General features: G+C 37.3%; 1 protein-coding gene across 10 annotated transcripts in view; it reads right to left on the bottom strand.

Moving 5' to 3' along the window:
• NEK10 (NIMA related kinase 10) overlaps positions 1-22,673 on the bottom strand; it is a 228,214-nt gene that overhangs the window by 56,602 nt on the left and 148,939 nt on the right. For all 10 annotated transcript variants that reach the window (XR_005376940.1, XM_038570664.1, XM_038570669.1 and 7 more), the window contains 4 exons: positions 19,764-19,977; positions 4,694-4,877; positions 4,503-4,589; positions 2,978-3,032 (listed from right to left, as the gene is read on the bottom strand). Coding sequence is in view for 9 of the 10 variants with exons in the window: in XM_038570664.1 (XP_038426592.1) it covers positions 2,978-3,032; positions 4,503-4,589; positions 4,694-4,877; positions 19,764-19,977 (540 nt within the window). In the remaining variant the exon portion in view is untranslated. The remainder of the gene's footprint in view (positions 1-2,977; positions 3,033-4,502; positions 4,590-4,693; positions 4,878-19,763; positions 19,978-22,673) is intronic.

Genomic DNA, 22,673 nt, shown 5'->3' with positions numbered 1-22,673 from the left:
ATTGAACTTCTCTTTTCTGTTGATTCCAGTTTACCCAATTTGCTAGAAAATGTTTAGATAATGACTAGCTTTTAAAAGCCATTTCAAGCTCCAAAGTATATAAAACACATGTTTCTTTTGTTTCTGAAGGGTTGGACTTCAACTGAATTCTTGCAAATAAGACAATTTTCCATGAATCTTTTTTAGAAAAAAAGACTAGAATTACTTAACAATTCCAAGATGCCTAAATTCATCTAATTGGGAATTCCCACTTTAATATAAAATTCTTTTAACTGAGGAGTAAAATCCATACATCATAATGTACTTTTGTACCAAAATATTTGTTTTGCATTTCTTCTATACATTTAAGCAAATTTATTTCACTGAATAAAGTATCTACTAATGGAAAAAAGCCTTTTGGTGATGTTCTTAAAATTATAAATAATCACAAATCTGGGGATAGCTAGATTCCAGAGGGTGCTTGCTAATTATTTTACAGGAGAACATGTGGGACATTTTCCTATATAAATGTTGTTCCAAGCAGTTGGATAAAATGCCACATCAGCTCACGAAAGTCCACTGAAGTCATGATGTGGTTAAGATAGAAGCTCTGATGCCAGAGTTGAGGAGGACAAACCTACCCTGTGGTACCATGCCTTCAGACCCCCAGCACCAAAGCCACATCTCCCAGCCCTGTCTCCTCACTGGCTGAGCTAAATAAGCAAAAGCTCCCATGGCTCCAGGCTCCTATGTGTGGTTTTCTCTGTGGAAAGTGCAAGCAGAGGTGGTGGCTTAAGGACAAGAAGCCAGAAGGTAGGAAATGGGAGGAAACTGCAAGCCTGGGAAATTCCTTGGATGACCTTGTAATTCAAGTCCCAAGTCTTCCAAATCCTCCATTCTGATTCTCCTTGGGATTTGGGACTGTTTCTCTTTCCCTTGCTCTCTCCACTACTTCTAACCATCACTTCTCTGCATATTGGCCCATTAAAAAATGTGTATGCTTCCCTCAGTGATCCAGATGGTATTTTATGCTGATAGGTTTTCATTGGGTTTTTGTTACTAGCAACACTAGAAATGAATTAGGAAATTGAAAGGCTTCATGCTAACCCTTTCTAAACCTTACTTGGAAAAAATTCAATAATTAGTGGTGCTGTATCTTTGACTAAACAAAAAATGATTTTCTGTATGAACCCCCCTTCGCCACCTAAATGAACCCCTCAGGATTTTGCTATGCATGTTCTTCATTCTGAAATTCATCTTCCTAGCACCCTGGAGCCCAGAAGTGGACAAGAGTTCTATTCTGGCTGCCCAGGACCTCTAACCTGCTCCTCCAGCAAAGACCCCCTAATGGACTTGGAGGGGATATCGATTAAGGAGCTTAGCTCTCCCTGATGCAGTAAATTGGGTCCTGATTCAACCCAGGCCACCCTGACTCTCTTGCAGAAGACAATGAATCCTGAAAAAGGTGACGCGTGGATGAAACAAACCAACTGGGAGCCCCTTCATCCCAGCATCAGTGCCTTTCTGAGCCTACCAACAGTGTGTCCTCCACAGATTTCAGGGGCTTGTCTGGCTCTTAGTCCTTCCTAAGTTTGATTCTCTGAGTTCCTCATTATGTGAGCCTCCCAGAGCCTTCTAATGAACTTCCCTGTTGCACAAGTTAACCTGAGTCGGGTTCCTTTGCCAGCATCCAGAAGGCCCAACTGCTAAAGCATACCACAGCTTAGCCTTTTGTCATATTGCACTTCCCCAGCCAGGATCACCCATGGCTCCACTGCCTACTGATTGGCACCACCCCCCATGCACTTGTAGGCATCGCAGCCTCAACTGGGGCCTTCACCTCAGAGCTATTTGGCAGGCTGTCTGCCTGTCTCTGCTCAGTTGTCTGCCCACCTTTATTGTGCTTCTTCCTACTTGACCACACTCCTGACCGCAGTGAATATCATCTAATAACATCATCTAATAAACAGAAATCACCAAGTATAATCTTTTATATCTGCTGTAATTTATCTCTGCCCCCCTTTCTTCAGACACAAAGGGCTGTCCCTTCATCTTTCCCAGACCTACTCCCTGGGTTCAAGCTACTCTGTGTACCATCAACTTCTTTTCCCTCTTTATCTCTCTCCCCACTGACTGCCTCTCCTCAGTCCTATTCACCCTGCAGTCATCCTGATTCAAAGAAGACCCTCTTCCATCAAACGTCCCTCACCAGCTACTACCCAGATCACTGTTAGCTTCCTTCCCATCCCTGCTTCTGTAATTTCTAAAAGCACCACAATCAGGCTTCACTCCTGTCACCCTCACCCAGAGCCATGGAAACTGCCCTCAAAAAGGTCACCAGGGACTTGCAAAAGGCCAAACCTAAGAGTTTCATTTTAGTCTTTAGTCCAAGAGATAACTTGCAGAAATTGTGGGTTGTCCTAAAATAAGTTTCTTTTTTCTTTTAAAACAGAATCCCCCAACTATATTCATCCTCCCTTGTAGCTAGCTAGATGTGTTCATATGATTAAGTTCTGGCCAATAATATGTTGTTAGTAGAAGGGATGAGCACAATGCCTGAGTCATGTCCTTAAAAGGAAAGACCATGTCTCCACTTGCCCTTTTGCCACTTCCTGCTGGCCGGGATGTGGATGTGATGGGGTCTGAATTTGCCACATTTGCTATGAGGATGAGCCCTATATCCCACGGATGTGGAAAAACAAGATATAAGGAGCCGGGGCTCCAGATGACTTCATAAAGCACACTACCTACTTCTCCAGCCCACCCCTGAGCTCTGAGAGGCTCTAACTGCTTCTCTAATGATCACAAAGCTAGATTAGACCTAGCTCCAAGCTTAGTACTCTTTCCAGTATGCTACTTGGTAAACTAAATCAGTGCTGGGAGAGTGGGCTCTATCAACCTCTATTACCACATGTCCATGGTGACTTTAGGCTATGAGGTTTTAGTTCAGCCACTAATAATAGCTCTACAGAATTCTAGGAGCTCGATGTGTACATACCTTGTATGGGATTGTCTTTCTCCTCCTGAGGCACTAAAACTTCTCTTTAAAATGCCTGAAACAAGAACATAAAAATATCTTGATAATTTCCCTCTGCAAATTTTTTATTTATCTATTTACTAACTTTTAAAAAATGCTGTATTCTATCACGTGAGCAATTCTACATAATCTGAAGATGGTCTTCATTTATAAAAGTATCAGTTAAAATATAATGTTTCAAATTACTGTTTACTTGACAGGATTGTTTAAGGTCCTTTTTCCAAAGGAAACTAAATAAGGAAATTCTGTTATTAATAGCTAATAAAGTACAATAAAATATCTATGTAATAATTATCCTAAAGCCCTTGCCAGGATAACTACAAGTTACACATGCAAGTTGAAGGGTCCAGCTTTTCCTTCCTCACTTCCTCACTGACCCTCGCCACTACTGTTACCCAGAATATACAAAGCTGAATTCATCTCAAAACAGGCAGTAATTAACTGTGTCTAGAATTTGCTACATATGCATGAATATTTTTCTTGTTTAACTTTCATGTTTTCTAATCACAAATCAGGGCATTTTATCTAGCAGGCAGGGATTTGTGAAAAAATAGATCAATGTTGGAAACTGAGATTGTCCCCGAAAATCTGGAACACCTAGTCACTATTTTATGGACAATTAAGTTCGGAAAGGAACAAAAAATGAAGCTTGCTCCTTAGAGATTTTCCTTAGATCCTTAGGGACACCATTTTAAACTTTATTTTATGAGATTTTCATAGTATAGTCATTAATGAGAGGAAATTACTTATACTAATTTTATTTCAGAATATTTCTACCCATCCTAATTAATATGCCTTCAACTTACTCTTTTAAAAAAATTATTCTTTCTCTATATTCTATTTTAAATTATCTTTTCTTTCAGTTCCAGATTTCTTGAATGAATTGAATTCTATCTTTCCTTATAATCTTTAAATTTTATCCAAATGTACTTTTCCTTTCCATATCCCATACTCCAGAATACTTACTTTCCAGTTTTAACTTTAGAGTCAAGATTAACTTATGGACCGAATTTATATATCCTATTTATTCATAGTATTAGATCATTAAAATACTTATTTTACTTTAGTGTTTGAAATATAATCTATCCCTTATATTGGAAATAAAATTGTATGAAACTTAGTCTACCCCAAAACTAATTTCTTCTCCAGGTCTGTAACCCCTATAGAATAGATTCATAAGAGGTCACTTCCATTACTCCTGTGATTATTTAGTGTGTCTCCAAATTAGTTATCTCTACTCCCCAGTTAGAAGCTGGGATTGCTGGTAGAAATAATGAAACTATTCATTTGACACCTGAGGCATCAGAAGACCACAGAACCAGTTGGCCTCTGGGTCCATAAGAGGGCTAGACAAACCTGTCCTAATTAGCACTGCACTTGGAAAACAAACCTCTGTCTTAAGTATATGATGGTGTTTACCCAACTCCCAAGTGTGATTCCCAAACCATGACCTGCTAGAACCCGCAGGCCAGCAAAGAAAACTTACTGAATGTAGATTCTTTCAAAGGGCTTGAACTGGAGCTGCTAGAGTTGTCCGAAATGTCCAGTTCATCATCTAGCTCTGAGTACATATCTGCACATGAATAAAAGAGTAGGAGAATAAAATACAGAGTAAATTAACCTTGAAACAGACAAAAATCAAGTGTATTCATGATGTCACCATTTCACTAGAATTACCTTTCTCAATATTTTCCAAGTTGAAGTTCTCCTCCGACAGGATTTCATCACAGGCCCTGTCTTCATCCTTACCACAGGGGGCCTGGAAGCCCTCAGGGGGTAGGTCTGCACTTTCTGAAAGTTCGCTTTTCAGGCTGGCAGCTCCACTGCTGCTGCTACTCAAGCTTGCCTTCTCAAAGGTTTCCTGAAAGAGAAATTCAACTTATAGCAGCTTTTTTCTTCCTTCCTTCTGTAGCACCCAAAGCTCATTAGGACGTATATTAAAATCCTTGCTACGTTATTATAAATATTTGCGCTAAAGTACCATTAATAGTTCTATCTACATGCTTGCAGCAGAATTTATTCAGTCCTTGACAAAGTATATCTGCACCACTGGACAAACAAGAACGGATGTGCTAAGATGCTCAATGACAGAGGTCTGTGTAAAATGATAGAAAATGCAGCATTAAGTAAAAGATCAATTAAGCCAAAATTACTCTCCTTTAAAGTATCTTAATTATATTTGCTCTCTGGTGTGCCTCAGTTGGTTAAGCGTCTGACTCTTGATTTCAGCTCAGCTCATAATCTTAGGGTTGTGAGACCAAGCCCCATGTCAGGCTCTGCACTTGGTGTGGAGCCTGCTTAAGATTCTCTCTCTCCTCCATTCCCCCCGTCATCCCACCTGACTCTCAATAATAATAATAATAATAATAATAATAATAATAATAATAATTTGCTCTCTGAATAAATCATGGGGATAAAAGGCATAGCATAGGAAGTATAATGTTATTGTAATAGCATTGTATAGTGGCAGATGGTAGCTACACTTGTGATGAACAAAGCATAAGGTATGGAATTATGGAATCACTATGTTGTACACCGAAACTACAGTTACATTGTGTGTCAACTATATATCAATTAAAAAAAAAAAAACACTTCTATCAAATCTCAGCACCACAGAGGGTAAGTAGGGCTTAGTTTCTTCAGATCTCTGGGAACTTGGTAGCATACAGAGCCAGGCCATGGAGGGAGAGAGGTGAGGTCTCCTGAAAAATAAAGAGCTGGGGGCAGAGGCTCTGGTGGTGAGCAATGCTCTCTAGAGAGACAGATCCATGGTTTTTTGTTTTGTTTTGTTTTCAGATATTTTTTTGAAAATGAAACTGACACCCACAGTCACCAGGGGAAGGTTTCTAAAAACTCCACAGGGACTGAATGGAAGGTGAAGAAAATCTAAGATGTTATGAGTGACTGGAGTTTGAAGTTAACCTCTGAAAGTTTTCACGTGTTTCTGTTCACTAAACAAGACAAAAAAAAAAAAAAAAGAAAGAAAGAAAGAAAAGAATATCAAAGACATTTTGTGCAATGTGAACTGTCCAATCAATTTCTGCTTGTTATCTTTTTCCTGAGAATTTTTTCATTGTGCTTTCTTAAAGCTTTCACCAAGATGCTGGGAGATATTTCTTGCTCTGTTGAAGCTAACACGCAGTTGAAAGGGCATTTTAGTTCTCTTTGGTGAGTCCTCGATCCAGTGTTCAAAATCTTCCTGCTTTTTTTCACTTAGCATAATACACTCCAGTTCCATCCACATTGAAGCAAATGGTGGGTATTTGCCATTTCTAATGGCTGAGTAATATTCCATCGTATACATATACCACATCTTCTTTATCCATTCATCTTTCAATCAGAGAAGGACAAATATTATATGGTCTCATTCATTTGGGGAATATAAAAAATAGTGAAAGGAAATAAAGGGGAAAGGAGAGAAAATGAGTGAAAATATCAGTGAGGGTGACAGAACATGAGAGACTCCTAACTCTGGGAAACGAACAAGAGGTAATGGAAAGGGAGGTGGGCAGGGGTTGGGGTGACTGGGTGACGGGCACTGAGGGGGGCACTTGATGGGATGAGCACTGGGTGTTATGCTACATGTTGGCAAATTGAACTCCAATTAAAAAAAAAAAATCTTCCTGCTTTTGTGACTGAGCATTGTTCATTCCTGTTTTTTGGATCTACTCTAGTCTGCTACCTTAAATCCCAAAATGGAAAATGTTTCAGATGCCCTTTGGCATTGCTGAATATGTGCTTCTCAGAAATGTTTCCTGGGATCCCTGGGTGGCGCAGTGGTTTGGCGCCTGCCTTTGGCCCAGGGCACGATCCTGGCGACCCAGGATCGAATCCCACGTCGGGCTCCCGGTGCATGGAGCCTGCTTCTCCCTCTGCCTGTGTCTCTGCCTCTCTCTCTCTCTCTGTGTGACTATCATAAATAAATAAAAATTAAAAAAAAAAAAAAAGAAATGTTTCCTGTGGGAGCCTCAAGGGGCTCCCAATGCCAGCTTCAGCTCTTCCCAAGCTAGCCTCTGATACCAAATCCAGGAGGCTCCCTCTGGGCTCAAAACTTTCCTGCCAAGCTTATTCAACTCCTTCCATGCTTTCCTTCTTTTTCTGTCCCAGCTCACAGATCCTTCTTCCTCCAACTTCCTCAATGGAAGTTAGAAATGTACACAGAAATAATGTAGGCCTTTCTTCTTCTTGTGATTTTTTTATTTGAAATAAATCATCTAATGTCCTATTCTAAAGACCACAACTGGATTTATAGCCCTATAGGGACTATACACTCAAAATGTGTCAATGCTATCAATGTTTTAAAAAAAAGAGAGATCAGTTTTGAGTTGATAAAATTCTTTATTGCATGATGCAATTGGATGCCAGAAACCATAAATCTCTAAAACTAGCAAAACTGGAGCAAAGGCTTTGTTTCTTTTTAAAACAGGCATGGGTAAGATATTTTTCTTTGGCTGATATTTTTCTTTGGCTGAATGAAGAGTGAGAAGAAGCTGTGAGTCTTGATATAAGCATTTTAGATGTGAGGAGCTTTGACTTGCAATCAATACCCAAGAACCAGTTGGGCTGCAAATCAAGTTATTTGCAACCACCAAAATTGCATCCATAAATAATTGGGGGTTTGCTTAACTTGTGATAAAGGGGAAATTCACATTTTGAAAGAGATGCTTCTTCAAACTCTGTAAGCATGGAAGGTATGATACAGCAATGTAGAATGTATAGTTGTTTTAGTTTTAAAAACCTCTGTTTCTATAATCTCTTGTAGCAGTTTTTGCTTCAAAAAAATCTATAGAGTTCTTGAACTTGACATAAATGATATACCACTGTAGATGCATTTTCCTGAGTGTGATTTCCAGAGTTTTTCCTTGTAAATATTTAAATACCCAACTCATTACCAACTCTCTCCTTGAACTGGGAGCTATTTTAGTCCCTGTCAAACACCCCATTCCTTGCACAATGTTTTGTATACAGCATTGCTTAGTAAGTGGTTGCTGTATTGAGATCTAAGGGAGAAAAGGGCCAGGTGAATTCCCCTATGTAATAAGTAGGTTTTGTAGCTCCTGTGTGTGTGTGTGTGTGTGTGTGTATGTGTTTATTTTGCCCATTTCTCCAGAATCCTACATCATGATGCTTCTCTAAGAGCTGAAGAGACTATTTGGTGATATATCCATAAGTAGGAGTGAATGTCTCCCTTCCTCGTTCCCCTTTGCACTTATGAGAAGTTGTAAAACTCCATTCATCTATATTAGAGATGGCTCACCCAGCAACGATAATATGCCTCTGTAACCCAGTAGGCATTGGCCAAAAGCAGAGATAGTTAAATGTTTTTAACCTAAGAGTTGAGGCCATTAAGGTAGTTTCAAAAGTTGCCTCCAGCAAGTACATAAACCTATTAATGGAAGTTGAGGGTGTGTGTGTGGGGGGGGGGGGTGTAGTCTTGGGGGATGCAATTTGGCTGCTGCCATCTTTTGTACTTTCTAATTACTTAAGATTTTTCTAGGAATAGGAGAGAGAGTTAACTAGATTTTTTTTTTGGCATCTATATATCCCCTAGGAACGGATGGACACATTCTGTGCATCAATATGGCAGCAAGAAGAAGACAATGCAAATCAGACAATAAAATTATCACTGATATGGAAATCATCACCATTATAGGAGACACTTCCTGTCACAGTGCTGTTATAGGCACAATTATGTTTAGCTCGGTTTTTCTCATTATAATGTAATTCTTTATGTGTGCAGCAGATTATAATACATTTTCAGTTGAATAGAAATTCTAACAGTAACAGACTGACATTGCCTAAATTAACTGCAACAGTAGGGAAAGAATTAAGAGAGCCTATTTTATTAAAACTAGAGCAATTTTTTAAATTGCCCAGAATGTTTTATAAGGAGAAAGAAAAAGAAGCAAAAAATAAACATAAAGCATAACACTAACTATATCCTATAGATGCTTTACTTGAGAACCATAAAGAATACACTCTTTTGTTCTAAAATAGTCATTGTATTTGAGCTATGTCTCTCCCTAGTGTCTTCTCTTTGTTTGGTTAATAACTGTGACCTTAGATACATAAATGTAGGGCTACCCAGTGCTTAACAGCAATTCACCTGGCTGAGGTGATTTCTTTTTAATGGCAAACCACATTCTGTGCTTTTCATGAATGATAGCACAAAGGAAATCCAAAATAGGAGACAGGTCATTGACTATATATTATTGTGCATAAATTTAGATCCTAAATTTCAAAGTATTAAAAAAAATCAGCCAGGGGCACCTGGATGCTCAGAGGGTTGGGCGTCTGATCCTTGATTTTGTCTCAGGTCATGATCTCAGGGTCCTGGGATCCAGCTCTGCATCCGGCTCCCTGCTCAACAGGGAGTCTGCTTTTCTCTCTCCCTTCCTCTCCCTCTGCCCCTCCCCCCACTCACACACCCCCTCTCTCTTTGTCTCTCTCTCAAATAAATAAATAAATCTTTAAAAAAGAAAATCATCCAGTGTGGCCAAGAGGGCTGAAGGGGCCACATTGACCCAGGCCATACCTAAGTGGTCTGACCACTTTAGCAGGTGCCATGAGAGGCCCCTATCTAGGACCTCACTCTCAGACACTTGGTTTTACCCTACACAACGGTGGGCCGCAAAAGCAAGCTTGGAGCCTGGTCCCTTACTATGATAGCTGGGGATCTTTTAGCTTCAAAGTTGTTTGGTTGACATCACTATCTTTTTTGTTTCTGAAATCCTGAAGCATTTCCCTGCTCCTGTGCTCTGTATATCAAGTAGAAGAGCAATATGTTCAAATTAAACCAGAAAAACTGGGCAGCTCAGGTGGCTCAGCAGTTTAGCACTGCCTTCAGCCCAGAGTGTGATCCTGGAGACCCAGGATCGAGTCCCACATCAGGCTCCCTGCAGGGAGCCTGTCTCTCCCTCTCTCTCTGTCTCTTTGTGTCTCTCAAGAATGAATAAATAAACCTTTAAAAAAAATGAAAAATAAAAAAATAAACCAGAAAAACTGGTGTGAGAGGCGCTGGAAATAACTAAATTTACAAATATTATATAATAAAGGAAATGTTCTCTTCAAGTTTGGATATTAACTATTTTTTATTTTGAACTTTTAAAAAATATTCATACAAAGCCAAAAATTTTGCTTTAATATAATTAAAGGCATATAATGATGATCCCACTATTATCATGACACTCTCTTAATTAGAACTTCTTAAAAGCACAAGAACAAGACTAATGAACTGTCTTAAAATAAGTAAATTAGTGGATGAATTATTATAATTCCATTGAAAATTCCACTATCAAATTTACCATGCTTGATAGCATTTCACTGCCACCCCATAAATAGTCTAGTATCTGCAACAGGTTCTCTATTGTTCTGAATTCAAAGATAGGTTGTTAGAAGAAATAACACTAATAAGGATGAAGAAAACAGTACCATAATCTGAAGGTATCCCTTATTAAAAATACAGAAGATACAGTCTACATCAACATTGACTGACCACCATTTTGTTTCAAAACTACATGCTAGTAAAGGAAAAGAACTGAATGTATGTGTGAATACTTCTGAAAGCATTTTAAAGGAGGACAGAATCAGGTAATTCCATTTAACATCTAGAAAAAAACATGCACAGAGAATCATCAAGTGGTCAAGTCTTAAGGCATTTTAATTTGGATTGCTCAAAAAAACAAGAAATGCAATTGACAAGCAGCATTGGTTAAGGCATGAAATAGTATGGAATTAGACATAGGTGGCATCAATAAGAACAAACCCCACATATTAGAACCCTACTTACTGTTTCATTTTTAATACAGAATGACAGAAGGGAAGGTCTAATTCTTGTCAAACCACACACTTAATACACGGTGTCAAAATACCAAAGTGATTAAGTGCCAGTAAACAAAGAATTAAAAATCAAGGAAAAGAATCACCATCATCTTTTATCTATCTCCTTGCTTCCATTCTTGACTCTCAGTGGTCAATTCATATACAGCAATCAGCTGTATGATTTTAAAACATTATGTCACCCCTTTGCTCAAAACACACACCACTCAAGTGACTGTAGCATCCTCATCTCCTACTCTTTCCCCAGACACACTGGATTCCAGCCACACAGGCCTCCTTGCTTGCCCCTTAAATCTGGCAGGCATGCTCCTACCTCCGATATCTGGACTTGCTATGCCCTCTGCCATCAATGTTGCACCTCCAGATATTTGTGCAGCTCATTCTTTTAATGTATTCTGGTTTCTAGCCAAAAGCCCTGCAGTTATAGTAGCCTTCCATATATATCCCTATTTAAAACAGCCTGTCTTTCCACATCTACCAATCACTTTTACTTTGCCTTCATATTTTTGCCTGTAGACTTAACTGTATATTAATTTACTTATGATTTGTCTTCCTCCACTGTGAAGATGGAATTCTTTGAATTTTCTGTTTACTGTTAGAATACAGACTTGAATAGTCCCCAAAAGAGAATAGGTGCTGGATAAATTTTGTTGAATAAGTGAAACAAAACACTGATTTTTCAAAGGATGGCAAAGCTCTTCTCCATATTAAAACAAAGGATAGAAATCAAAATAGCAGCATTATTTTTTGAAGAAACTGACAAACTGATTCTAAAATTAAAAGTAAATTGGGATGCCTGGGTGGCTCAGTGGTTGAGTGTCTGCCTTCGGCCCAGGGCATGATCCTGGAGACCCGGGATCGAATCCCACTTTGGGCTCCCTGCATGGGGCCTGCTTTTCTCTCTGCCTATGTCTCTGCCTCTCTATGTGTCTCTCATGAATAAATAAATAAAATCTTAAAAATTTTTTAAATTAAATTAAATTAAAAGTAAATAGATCTAGAATGGTCAAATCAAATTTGACAGAGAAGAACAAAATCTGAGCGCTTATACAACCTAATTTCAAGACTTATTAAAAGTCTACAATAATCAAAACAGTGTGGTACTGGCCTAAGAATAGATACACAGATAAAGGCAACAGAATAGAGTTCAGAAATAAATCCACATATACAGTGTTAAATGACTTTCAACAAAGACGTGTAGTAAAATCAGTAAGGAAACTTTAGACATTTTAAGAAATGATGCTGGGAAAACTGGGTACCCATATGGGAAAAAAATTTCAATCTCTTCATTATTCTATGCATGAAATTAAATCAAAATGGATCACAGACCTAAACATAAAATCTATTATCAGAAAGAATTACCAAAAGAAAAAAGAGCCTATTTTTGCAGCCTTGGGATAGGCCATGATTTCTTTAACAAGATACAAAAAGCACTAACAACAACAAAAAACTAAATAAGTAAATTGGACTTTAACAAAATTAAAATTCAACAAAATTTCTGCTCATAAAAAAAATCATTAAAAAACAGTCAAGGCATAGACTAGGAAAAACATTAGCAATACATATATTTGACAACACACATGTGGAATATATAAAGAACTCCTAAAATCAACAAAAACAGACAAATAATTCAATAAAGTAATGGCCAAAGATTTGAATAGATACTTCACACACACAAACACACACACACACAAAGAGATATATAAATGAACAATTAGCACATGTAAAAGTGCTCAGCAGCCTTGGTTATCAAGAAAATGTAAACTAAAACCACAAAGAAATACTTTTTTATGCCCACTACACAGGTTAAAATCTAAAAGACTGACAATATATCAAATGTTTACAAGAATATAGAACAATTGAGCAACTCTCATAACATTGCTCCTAAAAATGCTAAACAGTACAATTTTGGAGAACTGCTTGGTAGTTTCTTTTAGAGTTAAACATACAACTACCTTATGACCCTGAAATTCTTCTCCTAGTATTTATATCTAAGAGAAATGAAATTATCTGCACAAGAAGACTTATAATAAGAAAGTTCATAGCAGTTGTATGTAAAACCCCAAATCTGGAACAATACAACATTCATCAATAGGAGAATAAACTATGATATATCCATACAACATAATACTATCTAATAATATAAACAGATAACTGCTATGCACAATATCATGGATGAATCTCATAGACATTAGGTCATGTGAAAGAAGGCAGATACTAAAGAATACATACTGTTTGTGATTTATATTATATGAAGAAACAATAGGTCAAAGTAATCCATAGTGTCAGAAATCCTAATAGTCTGTCCATGGGCAGAGAACTGTATGGGAAGTGGCATGAAGGAAATTTCTGAGGTGCTAGAAATGTTCCCAATCTGATTTTGGGTGCAAGTTAACCATGTGTCAAAAGTTATTAAACTAAGTAATTAAAATGTGTACATCTTACTATATGTAAATTATATCTCAATAAACAAAGATGGAGTTATGGTGTGGATGTGAGAATTATATATATATCTGTGTGGGAGCCTAAAAGGCATTGCTTTATTTTCTTAAACCATAACAAGTATAGAACATTTCCAAAACAAGTCATGATATTTCCCAATACTTCCTTCACTGCATCATTATTTGTTGCATTGTCACAGCCTTGGGGGAAATTCAGTCAACAATTAACCAGACAATAAAAGCAAAGATGTTCACAAAAATATTGTCCTTTTAAAATACATCATTTTCTACATGGCTAAATTTAATCTCTTAGCAGAGGATTGCAGACACACGGCTTTTGTGGTGTGTTCAGCAATTGTAAATGACATATGGTATAATAAAAATAAAACAACTCAGATAAATAAATGGCACAACAGTTTAAGTTTGCACTAAGAAAATAAGAATCAGTTACTTGCATATCTTCTCAGTCCTTAAGTGGTCAACTTTAAAGACATTTGAGAATTTAGGATAAATGTCAAATGCCTGTCAATAACTTTTGCCAAGAACATATACAGACTGTATTAGAAAACTACAATGAGAATTCTACTTCTTTAAGTGAAATTGTAAAGGGATTGTGGATTTAGAAAATAATCTTTGCTGACAAATGCTCTACCAGCTGGTCCCTCCCCTCCCCACCCCAAGGTAGACAGAATTTAGGATAATAATTATATGCTCTATATTTCAGTAGTTTGACAACAGGAGCCTATCACAGAAATCTTCCTGTTCGTAATTCTCCAAAAGCTTAGAGTACATTTCTAGGACTCACTATGGGAACATTTACTCCTCATCTTAAACATGAGATAATTTATCAAGGTCAGATGTGATGTTTGAAAGATCTTGGTAGGCACATAGAGGATAGTAAAGGGAGGGAGATGACTCTAGATAACCTGCATAGAATGGATTTGATCATTTGGAAGGTCTTTAAGCTGAGGCTTCTTCAAGATGAAAAAGAAACTCCATCTGTGGACAGCAGGTTTAGCCTATGCCCAAGAATTTAAACCTGCCCTTCCTGCCAGCCCACTCTATGGATTTTGGACTTACCTAGACAGGCCCACAATTATATAAGACAATTCCTTGCAACAAATCATATGTATTTCCTACTGGTTCTGCTTTATACATTCTGTGTAGGACTGTTGTATACACACTAATATACATAATATTAGCATTCCTGGCTGCTTCTCTTAAGTGCCAGTAGCAGTCAACATTATTGTGATAAACAAATGGCTCTCCCTTCTCTCTCTCTCTTTCTCTCTCTCTCTCTCTCTCACACACACTCACACACACACACACACACACACACACACACACACACAGAGACACATTTCCTGATAACCCTGTAGATAGTACAGAGCTGGTACCCTGAATCACTGCTAGGGCTGAGGAGGAGCCTAGAGTTAAGAACATTGGATAATGCAATGACCCAATGTGAGAGAATGAGAATGAGAATGAGAACTGGAAGGGTAAGATGGATTTGTCAGACATTTCAAACCAGGGATGCCATGATAGGTCCCCCAAAGCCACAAGGATAGGTTCACCTCATCAAAAGTCAACAGAGGCCAAAGAAGAAGGCAATGCACAGAGCCCCCTCCCATTGGGTCGAGGATACCTAAGCTTGTTCCTGTATCCAGCTGCCATCTTGGAAGAGGGAGGTGGAGAGGAGAGCCCTTAGAAAAACTTAGACTAGAACAGCTGATATAAGTGTTAATGGCTATAGCCACCATTTTCTGCTATCAGTAGGAAAAGTGGCTCAAAACAAAGTGATACATGATTATAGAAAATAAAGTTCCCATTTTGTATAACCAATTTTTACCCAAATTCATACAAAATGGCAAACCATGGAACTGGACAGAGCTCACTCAAGGGAAGAGCAAGAAGAGAAGCAGAACATCAAAATTTAAGAATCCAGTGTTGGAAGAGGGAATAAAGAAAGAGTGTTCAGAGACATAAAATGGAAACCACCAGGAAAAAAAAAAATCAGGGAGGAGATATGAACAATAAGGAAGAATAAGCCTTCAATTTGATAATTTGGTGGTTTAGTTACTTTGGAGAAATTCAAAGCTTTAGTCCCCACTACCTAGGATTAAACACAAATACTATGTTTGAATACCATGACTAGGTATTCACAAACTTCTGCCATCTAGCACCAGCCTGCTTGCCCCAACTTTCCAAACTATACATATCAAAATATGCATTATAAATCAGGAGGTCCAACTTTCAGTCCAAGGTCCAAAAGCAGCAAACCAGCTTGGTGAACTTAGCCAAATCTCTTCTCTTGGTTTACCTTTTCTTGCCTATTAAGTTAAAGCATAAAACAATACCATTTCTAAAATGTGATTAGTAGTCCTAAGTAAGCTAAGCTGGTGTATTTGGAGCTCATGCACTTTTGTTATTCTTTTCCATCCAGGAGTAACTTCTTTACCTACTTTCAAGGCCCAATCTTATACCCTGCTTGCTTTGGGAGCCTCCCTGAATTATATCAGCCAGAGATCTCATTTGGTATTTACCCAGATTTCCTGCTGCATGTATGTCTTGGCTTCCCAAGTAGACTGGATATATCACTTCATGACTGAGATCACTCCTTTAAATTTTTTAACATCGTCACAATAGCCAGCACAATGTCTTACATTCAGAAGATATTCAACAAATCTTTGTTCTTCTATTATTAATTATAAACTGCAAGCATTTTCGATTTCTTTTTATGTTGTTCCCTGTTAGACTTATGGATGTGAAAGTTCTCCAGAGAGAATGAACTCACTATACTAGTAAAAAGAAATAATTATTTAGCTTTAAAATAGAAGTGGTGAAGATAAAAGTACCAGTCAAATATCACTGGAAGTGGTAAATCCCTGCAAAACTCACCCTTCAAGAACATGCTTCTTTCGTCATTATCCTTCAGTCTCCCTGGTATATTCAGCTCTGCTCCATTTATACATCTAGAAATATGCTTTTTTACCAATGTTAGTATTAGTCTACAGCAGGTTCCATGCAATCCCTGTAATCTGAATGAAATTGAAGTTTTCTATTGATTATCCAGATTTTTCCAGGCTGGGTTTTAACACTCATCCTTGCATTTGCTGGCAAAGATCTAAGCAGCGCACTGTTTAGAAATGTCTGCAATCGATTTTTCTGCCGGGGGCATTAGATAACACCAAAAGGGCAGTTATTCTGTGTGTTTAACACGTGCATAATGCCAACATGCCAATCATGATTTTGACAAGTACAATGCCATAGTACCTTCTGCAGCACAATATACTTTTATTATTACAATATTTAAGCAAAAAATATACCTCATTTTTCTCTGCTTGATTCTTATTCTTAATTCTGCTCTCCTTATGATATCTTATTTTGAATTATAAAAATTAGAAAGCTTAACTTTCTTCAAAAAGAAAGTCTTGCTTCTCTTTCATAGAGTCTAAACCACAGTACACAGTAGTGAACTTTATTAGTGAAGACTTCTCTGTCCTTTTGAAACATATATTAGTACCTGTCTTTCCTAGCCTATTGCCATAATTAAGAATAACCTAATGTGTGAAAACATAAGTAGCATACATCCCATGACATAAAAGCTCATAAAGTTTCTTATCAATTATTTTCTTACTCACTAATTTGTAAATTCCAGCAACTCACAGTAGATCTCTTTATCAATGCTGAGAATTCATAAAGTTCTACTGCACCCACTAATTTCTCTTTCCTTTGACTATTGCTTATCATTGGATTATGTAACTGTATTGTTGACATGAACTGCTCTGGGAGACATTAAACTATATTTGAAATGAAATAATCATAATACTATAACAATACTTAAAAAAAGACATAACATTTTATACCTCTAATTTTTCCATTAGCAATGGTGTCAATGTAAGTTTTTGAAAAATAATAATTGGTACTTAGCAAGGATAATGCCAATTAACTACATGCTGTCTTTTGATGAAATGTAATCGTATTTCCTTCTCAGTTCTTTAATAAAGCTCCACTTTTCCTTTTAGCTAACATTTGATTAGTCCGAAATGAAAAATTATCAGTATATATAAGATAGTACAAAAGAAGATATTTTATGGTTCTTTAAAAGGAGTACTATAAATTCTGCCTAGAAGTAAAGCATTTCTCTATGGTCTCTAAGAGACTGAATGCTCCATGAGGGCATCAAGGTTGCCTAGTAGCATATGCTCAATAAATACTTATTAACTGCATGAAAACCACCCAGGGATTTAGCACTAATGGACCACTTAGTACTAGATTAGTGAGTTGCATCAACAACTATTTTTTAACATAATCACTGTTCATTTTATATAATTGGTGCTATCTTATAATTTCGTGCCACTTTTTTATTTGCACAGTTTATTCAAACACATTAAGTTATTTAATCCTAGTGCTTTCTGTAATAAGTAATATTTTCCCCCTATTTTATGGATGAGTACAGAACCTTTAGAACCTCAAAACTCCCTCATCAACTATAGACATCTCCCTTTGTTTAACCCAGTCATGGCCTGAGAGCTAGATTTCTACACTTAAAATGGCCCCCAAAATACATACTGAACAATTGATGGATAAGATGATATGGTGTCTTGAGTTTGTTTCAAAATAACCTATGGTTGGCAGGGAGTAGGTGGTGGGTGGGCATAAAGACAGCATGTGACTGGCCCGAAGTAGCAAATTCTTGAAGCTGGAGGGTGCCTACACGAAGTACTATCTTTATTTCTGTAAATGTATGAAATTTTCCACAGTAAGAGTTTAAAAAAAAAAAAAAAGCTGAGAAGCAAATAAATAAATAAAACTGTCATTCTCAAGGTGTTTTGCTAAAGATAAGAGGATTTCTGCTGTTAGATTTTAAACTAACTCCGCCTACCCCCATATCAGCTACAGGAATCTAACATACACTGACTCTTTTATATCCAATTGGAAATTGGCTAAGTAGGTTTGCAGTACAGAACTTAATAGAAGGCCTCAAATACTTAAGATATATAGAAATGGCTAAATCTCTTGCATTTTAGTTTACTGGGAACACTGTACTCTGCATGCAACATGACGTGTGTGTTCTCACTGTTGCCTACTTTTTTACAAAGTCAAGTAATAAAATAACAAGAAAAGTGAGCTCTAACTTGCTTTATATAACATTTCAGTGTGTTCAGCAAGAGCTATAACTCCAAGTTATATGTTCCTAAACATAAACCAAGGCCTTAGATAATCACTAAGGATTGTTCTGTGACACTACAGCTGGGATCAGCAAGGCAATAAAGATGAGTTTTTCCCCCCAAAAGAAAACTCTATTGAATCTTCAACTTCCAGATTCCAAATATGTCAAGAGAAACACACCATAGAGTTCTGCATTCTTTTTAATAGAAAGGAGTTAGATGGAAACTCTCTTATCTAAGAAGCTCAGAGGAAGAAAGAGAAAGAAAGAAAGAAAGAAAGAAAGAAAGAAAGAAAGAAAGAAAGAAAGAAAGAAAGAAAGAAAGAAAGAAAGAAAGAAAGAAAGAAAGAAAGAAAGAAAGAAAGAAAGAAAAGAAAAGAAAAGAAAAGAAAAGAAAAGAAAAGAAAAGAAAAGAAAAGAAAAGAAAAGAAAAGAAAAGAAAAGAAGGAAATAACAATTGTCTCTTCTTTGAAATCAACTCCTTATATTATTTTCCCAGCTGAGGCAGAACAGGTCTTTAGGGTCCTGGAAAGAAATCTGATGACCAACTGCCTTAATTAAGAATGGGTGTTATGACCCTATTTCCTTGGGCCTCATGCCCAAGAAAGAAGAAAAGAATATTTACCAGATTCAAGGGTCCCTTGAACGTCCCTTGGACGGATCATGGGTCATAATACAACAAAAGCACAGGGGAAAAACAAGAGAGCAACAAGAGCATCACTGGCATGGTCACTTGCACATGTGGACATTTATAGCTTTCCCCTTTTTCAAGTTCTGCTCAGAAATAAACTTAAATGTTAAAATAATTTAAAGGTTACTGGCAAGAAAAATGAAAGGACATATTCTTATTTGAAGCAAGGTAGTATTATTACCACCACAAACAGTAATAAAAGCAAAAGGACAAAATTTAAGGCAATTATTATTTCCTTATCTGGATTAACACATAAAATTTCATCCATATTTCCCAAATCAGATTGCTAAAGAAATAAAATATACATATTCACTGCCATCTATAAAAAGAGCATAATATAAACTTAAAAAATTGCTAAGGGATTTTTTGATGCCCCTAGTTTTGCAATAATCAATAAATTAGGGTTAGTTCATTGGAACATTTATCTTGACTATAATTTTAAAGTCTAGAAAGGGATGCAAATATGTAACTATACAATAGTGAAATACTGCACATAGCAATTAATATTTTCCTAACTTAAGATAATTTTCCCTTAAGATAAGCCTGAACAACTTCAGATGACCTTATTATAGTCTATCATGAAGACACCGACAGACGTACACTTACATGAGATAACAGAGCCAGCTCATGGTGACATGTGACAGCATTGCGGTTGGCTTCCATAAAGTACCTCTGTGTACGCTTCCGTTCCCGTTCCAGTTTCTTTTCCAAAGCCAGTTGGGATGTAGATAAGTTGTCTAAATACTTCATCATGACATCTGATATCATTGAGCTGACTTCTATAATATCTGGGCGGGTTTCTGCATCAGGAGTGAGGCACCTAAGAGAAGACAGTTGATTACAGCACTCTGGTCAATGTTGGGATCAGGCCACAGGGTGTGGAGGGTCAAGATTAAACCCCACCGCGCATCCACCATGGTGTTCATACCCAAGATCACCTGGGATAAGATGGACATCAAGCATAGTTCTGAATATAAGACTTTTTAAAAGGTATTGAAAAAAGAAGTATTGAAAAGTTTGGGAAGCAGAGGGAGGTAGCTTTGTTCTCTTTGCAGTTGGGCTGTCAGGCAAGGGCTACAGGCTGAGCATGGAGCTCAGGACAGGAGGATTTAGTCATCTTCTCCTGTGTGAAGTGGTTATTTTCTATAATCACTGTCAAGTCATTGGTCAGTAGAAACAAAGAGGGATCCCGAGAATGTAGTCCCTGATGCATCAAATGGAAGGTAGATTTCTAGGGGGTCACAACTGACTGGCCTTTTGCAGCTGTGTTATATGCGTTATATGCAGCAATATCAACCCAACTTGAGTAGAGTGTATGTTACCAAACACAAGCCATAAAAATAAAATGTAACCCAGTTATTTAGAGGTTTAAGATGTTTATAATAATTTTTAAAGTAATTAACTGACACATTACATGCTAATATTTTCTGTGATTTGGAGGTAGGAAATGTCAACCAGCTTACTAAAAGGAATATTTATGTCACAACTAAACACTAATAGAAAGCTATTCTAGACACAATGGAATCAATTAGCAAGATTGTTGCTAGCATGCTTTAAATACTTCAATACTCACTATAATATTTTGTCTATTTTTTAATTCAAATTCTCTAACTTCACTGAAGTTGTTTACTTCTTTATAAACTTTAACTTATTTGAACTTTGAGAAAAAGATCTGATTTTCACTTTTTTTAATTTGATTTAGCAAACTAGAGTTCATACAACTTTCACCTATACTGACATCTCCAGGTAATATTTGAGAACTATTTTATTTTTATTATTATTCTTCATCACAGAAGTCAAAATAAGACTAACTTGTTAATTTGCTAATTATTCTGTTTTTTTGTGATTATGAGTAAAATATACATATCTTAGACATTATCATCTCATGCTTCATCTTTCTTTCTAAGGCAGTAGGCTTGCACTATGGTTATGACAGGCACTTACACATCTGCTGAATTCATATTTAACAAAGTTCAGTCCATGCATTTATAACAAAGAAAGACAAGACTGCTACATAATTTTGGGAGTGCTCAGTACAAAATGAAAGTGTAGGGCCCCAGCAGGGAGTGAAGAACTCAATCTTCCTTTCCATAGACCATTGTCTAAATGATGGCAGGAGACGCTCCAAGAGATTGCAACCTCCATGCCACCATTATAATGCACTTGGTACCTGGATTGGAGATGGGCAAGAGGTCCCCACTGAGTCACCCAGTGAATGCACCATGATGCTACCAGCCTGGTTAAGGAGGGCCTCTTTTTCTCCTCGCTCCAAGATGCAGCAGGGCACATACTACACCTTGACCCTCTCCTTGTCTGTATTCCCATACACTATACCAGGTAAAGAACAGTAGCAATGATGGCACGGGGACAGGGAGATCGAGCTGGAGGACAGCCAGGGGCCATAGGGCCAGGAGGAGATGGCTGAGAATCTATGTCAGAGAAGTAGGAAGTTGGAGGGACCTCATATGAACTGAGGCTCCCAAGCCCCAAATATACATGCTCCTTGTCTCAACAGACTTCATTTCCAAAACACAAATTTAAAGATAAAATTATTAAGAATTTCATGACCTTAAGTGCAGAGCCCTAAACCCTAAGCACAGGACTGTTTTGAGTATGGTGGCCCTGAGCATTGGTCATAAGCATGTGAAGCTGAACTTCTATGCCAGTGACATATTTGTATTCAAATTTCTTTCTTTTGCTTATAATCATAAAAGATGCTAAAATGTTGAATTTCACCTTCTAATTAAATCAGTTTCTTCACCTACTGTCACTTAATTAGCAAAAGAAATTAAAGTTGATAAAAATGCTTGGCTGACTTAGAGTTGGTTATGACTGCCATGTGAAGAAAAAAACAAACACCCCAACAAGTAATCCTTTCATTAGTACATTAGACTAAAGTCTTAGTCTGCAAATATTCAAGTATAATATTAGCAGGTGAATTTATCAGCTGAGCTTTTTTTTAATAAAAAAAGCAGTATAAGCTAGTTTTACAATTTTTTTAATAATACATTTATTTTTTATTGGTGTTCAATTTGCCAACATACAGAATAACACCCAGTGCTCATCCCAAAGTGCCCCCCTCAGTGCCTGCCACCCAGTCTCCCCCACACCCTGCCCACCTCCCCTTCCACCACCCCTAGTTCGTTTCCCAGAGTTAGGAGTCTTCCATGTTCTGTCTCCCTTTCTGATATTTCCTACCCATTTCTTCTCCCTTCCCCTCTATTCCCTTTCACTATTATTTATATTCCCCAAATGAATGAGACCATATAATGTTTGTCCTTCTCCTTTGACTTATTGACTTATTTCACTCGGCATAATACCCTCCAGTTCCATCCATGTCGAAGCAAATGGTGGGTATTTGTCGTTTCTAATGGCTGAGTAATATTCCATCGTATACATAAACCACATCTTCTTTATCCATTCATCTTTCAATGGACACCGAGGCTCCTTTCACAGTTTGGCTATTGTGGACATTACTGCTATAAACATCGGGGTGCAGGTGTCCCGGCGTTTCAC

This window comes from Canis lupus, chromosome 23 (genome assembly GCF_011100685.1).
Source record: "Canis lupus familiaris isolate Mischka breed German Shepherd chromosome 23, alternate assembly UU_Cfam_GSD_1.0, whole genome shotgun sequence".
In the NCBI taxonomy this organism is placed as follows: domain Eukaryota; kingdom Metazoa; phylum Chordata; class Mammalia; order Carnivora; family Canidae; genus Canis; species Canis lupus.
This window is presented reverse-complemented; position numbering and strand designations above follow the sequence as displayed.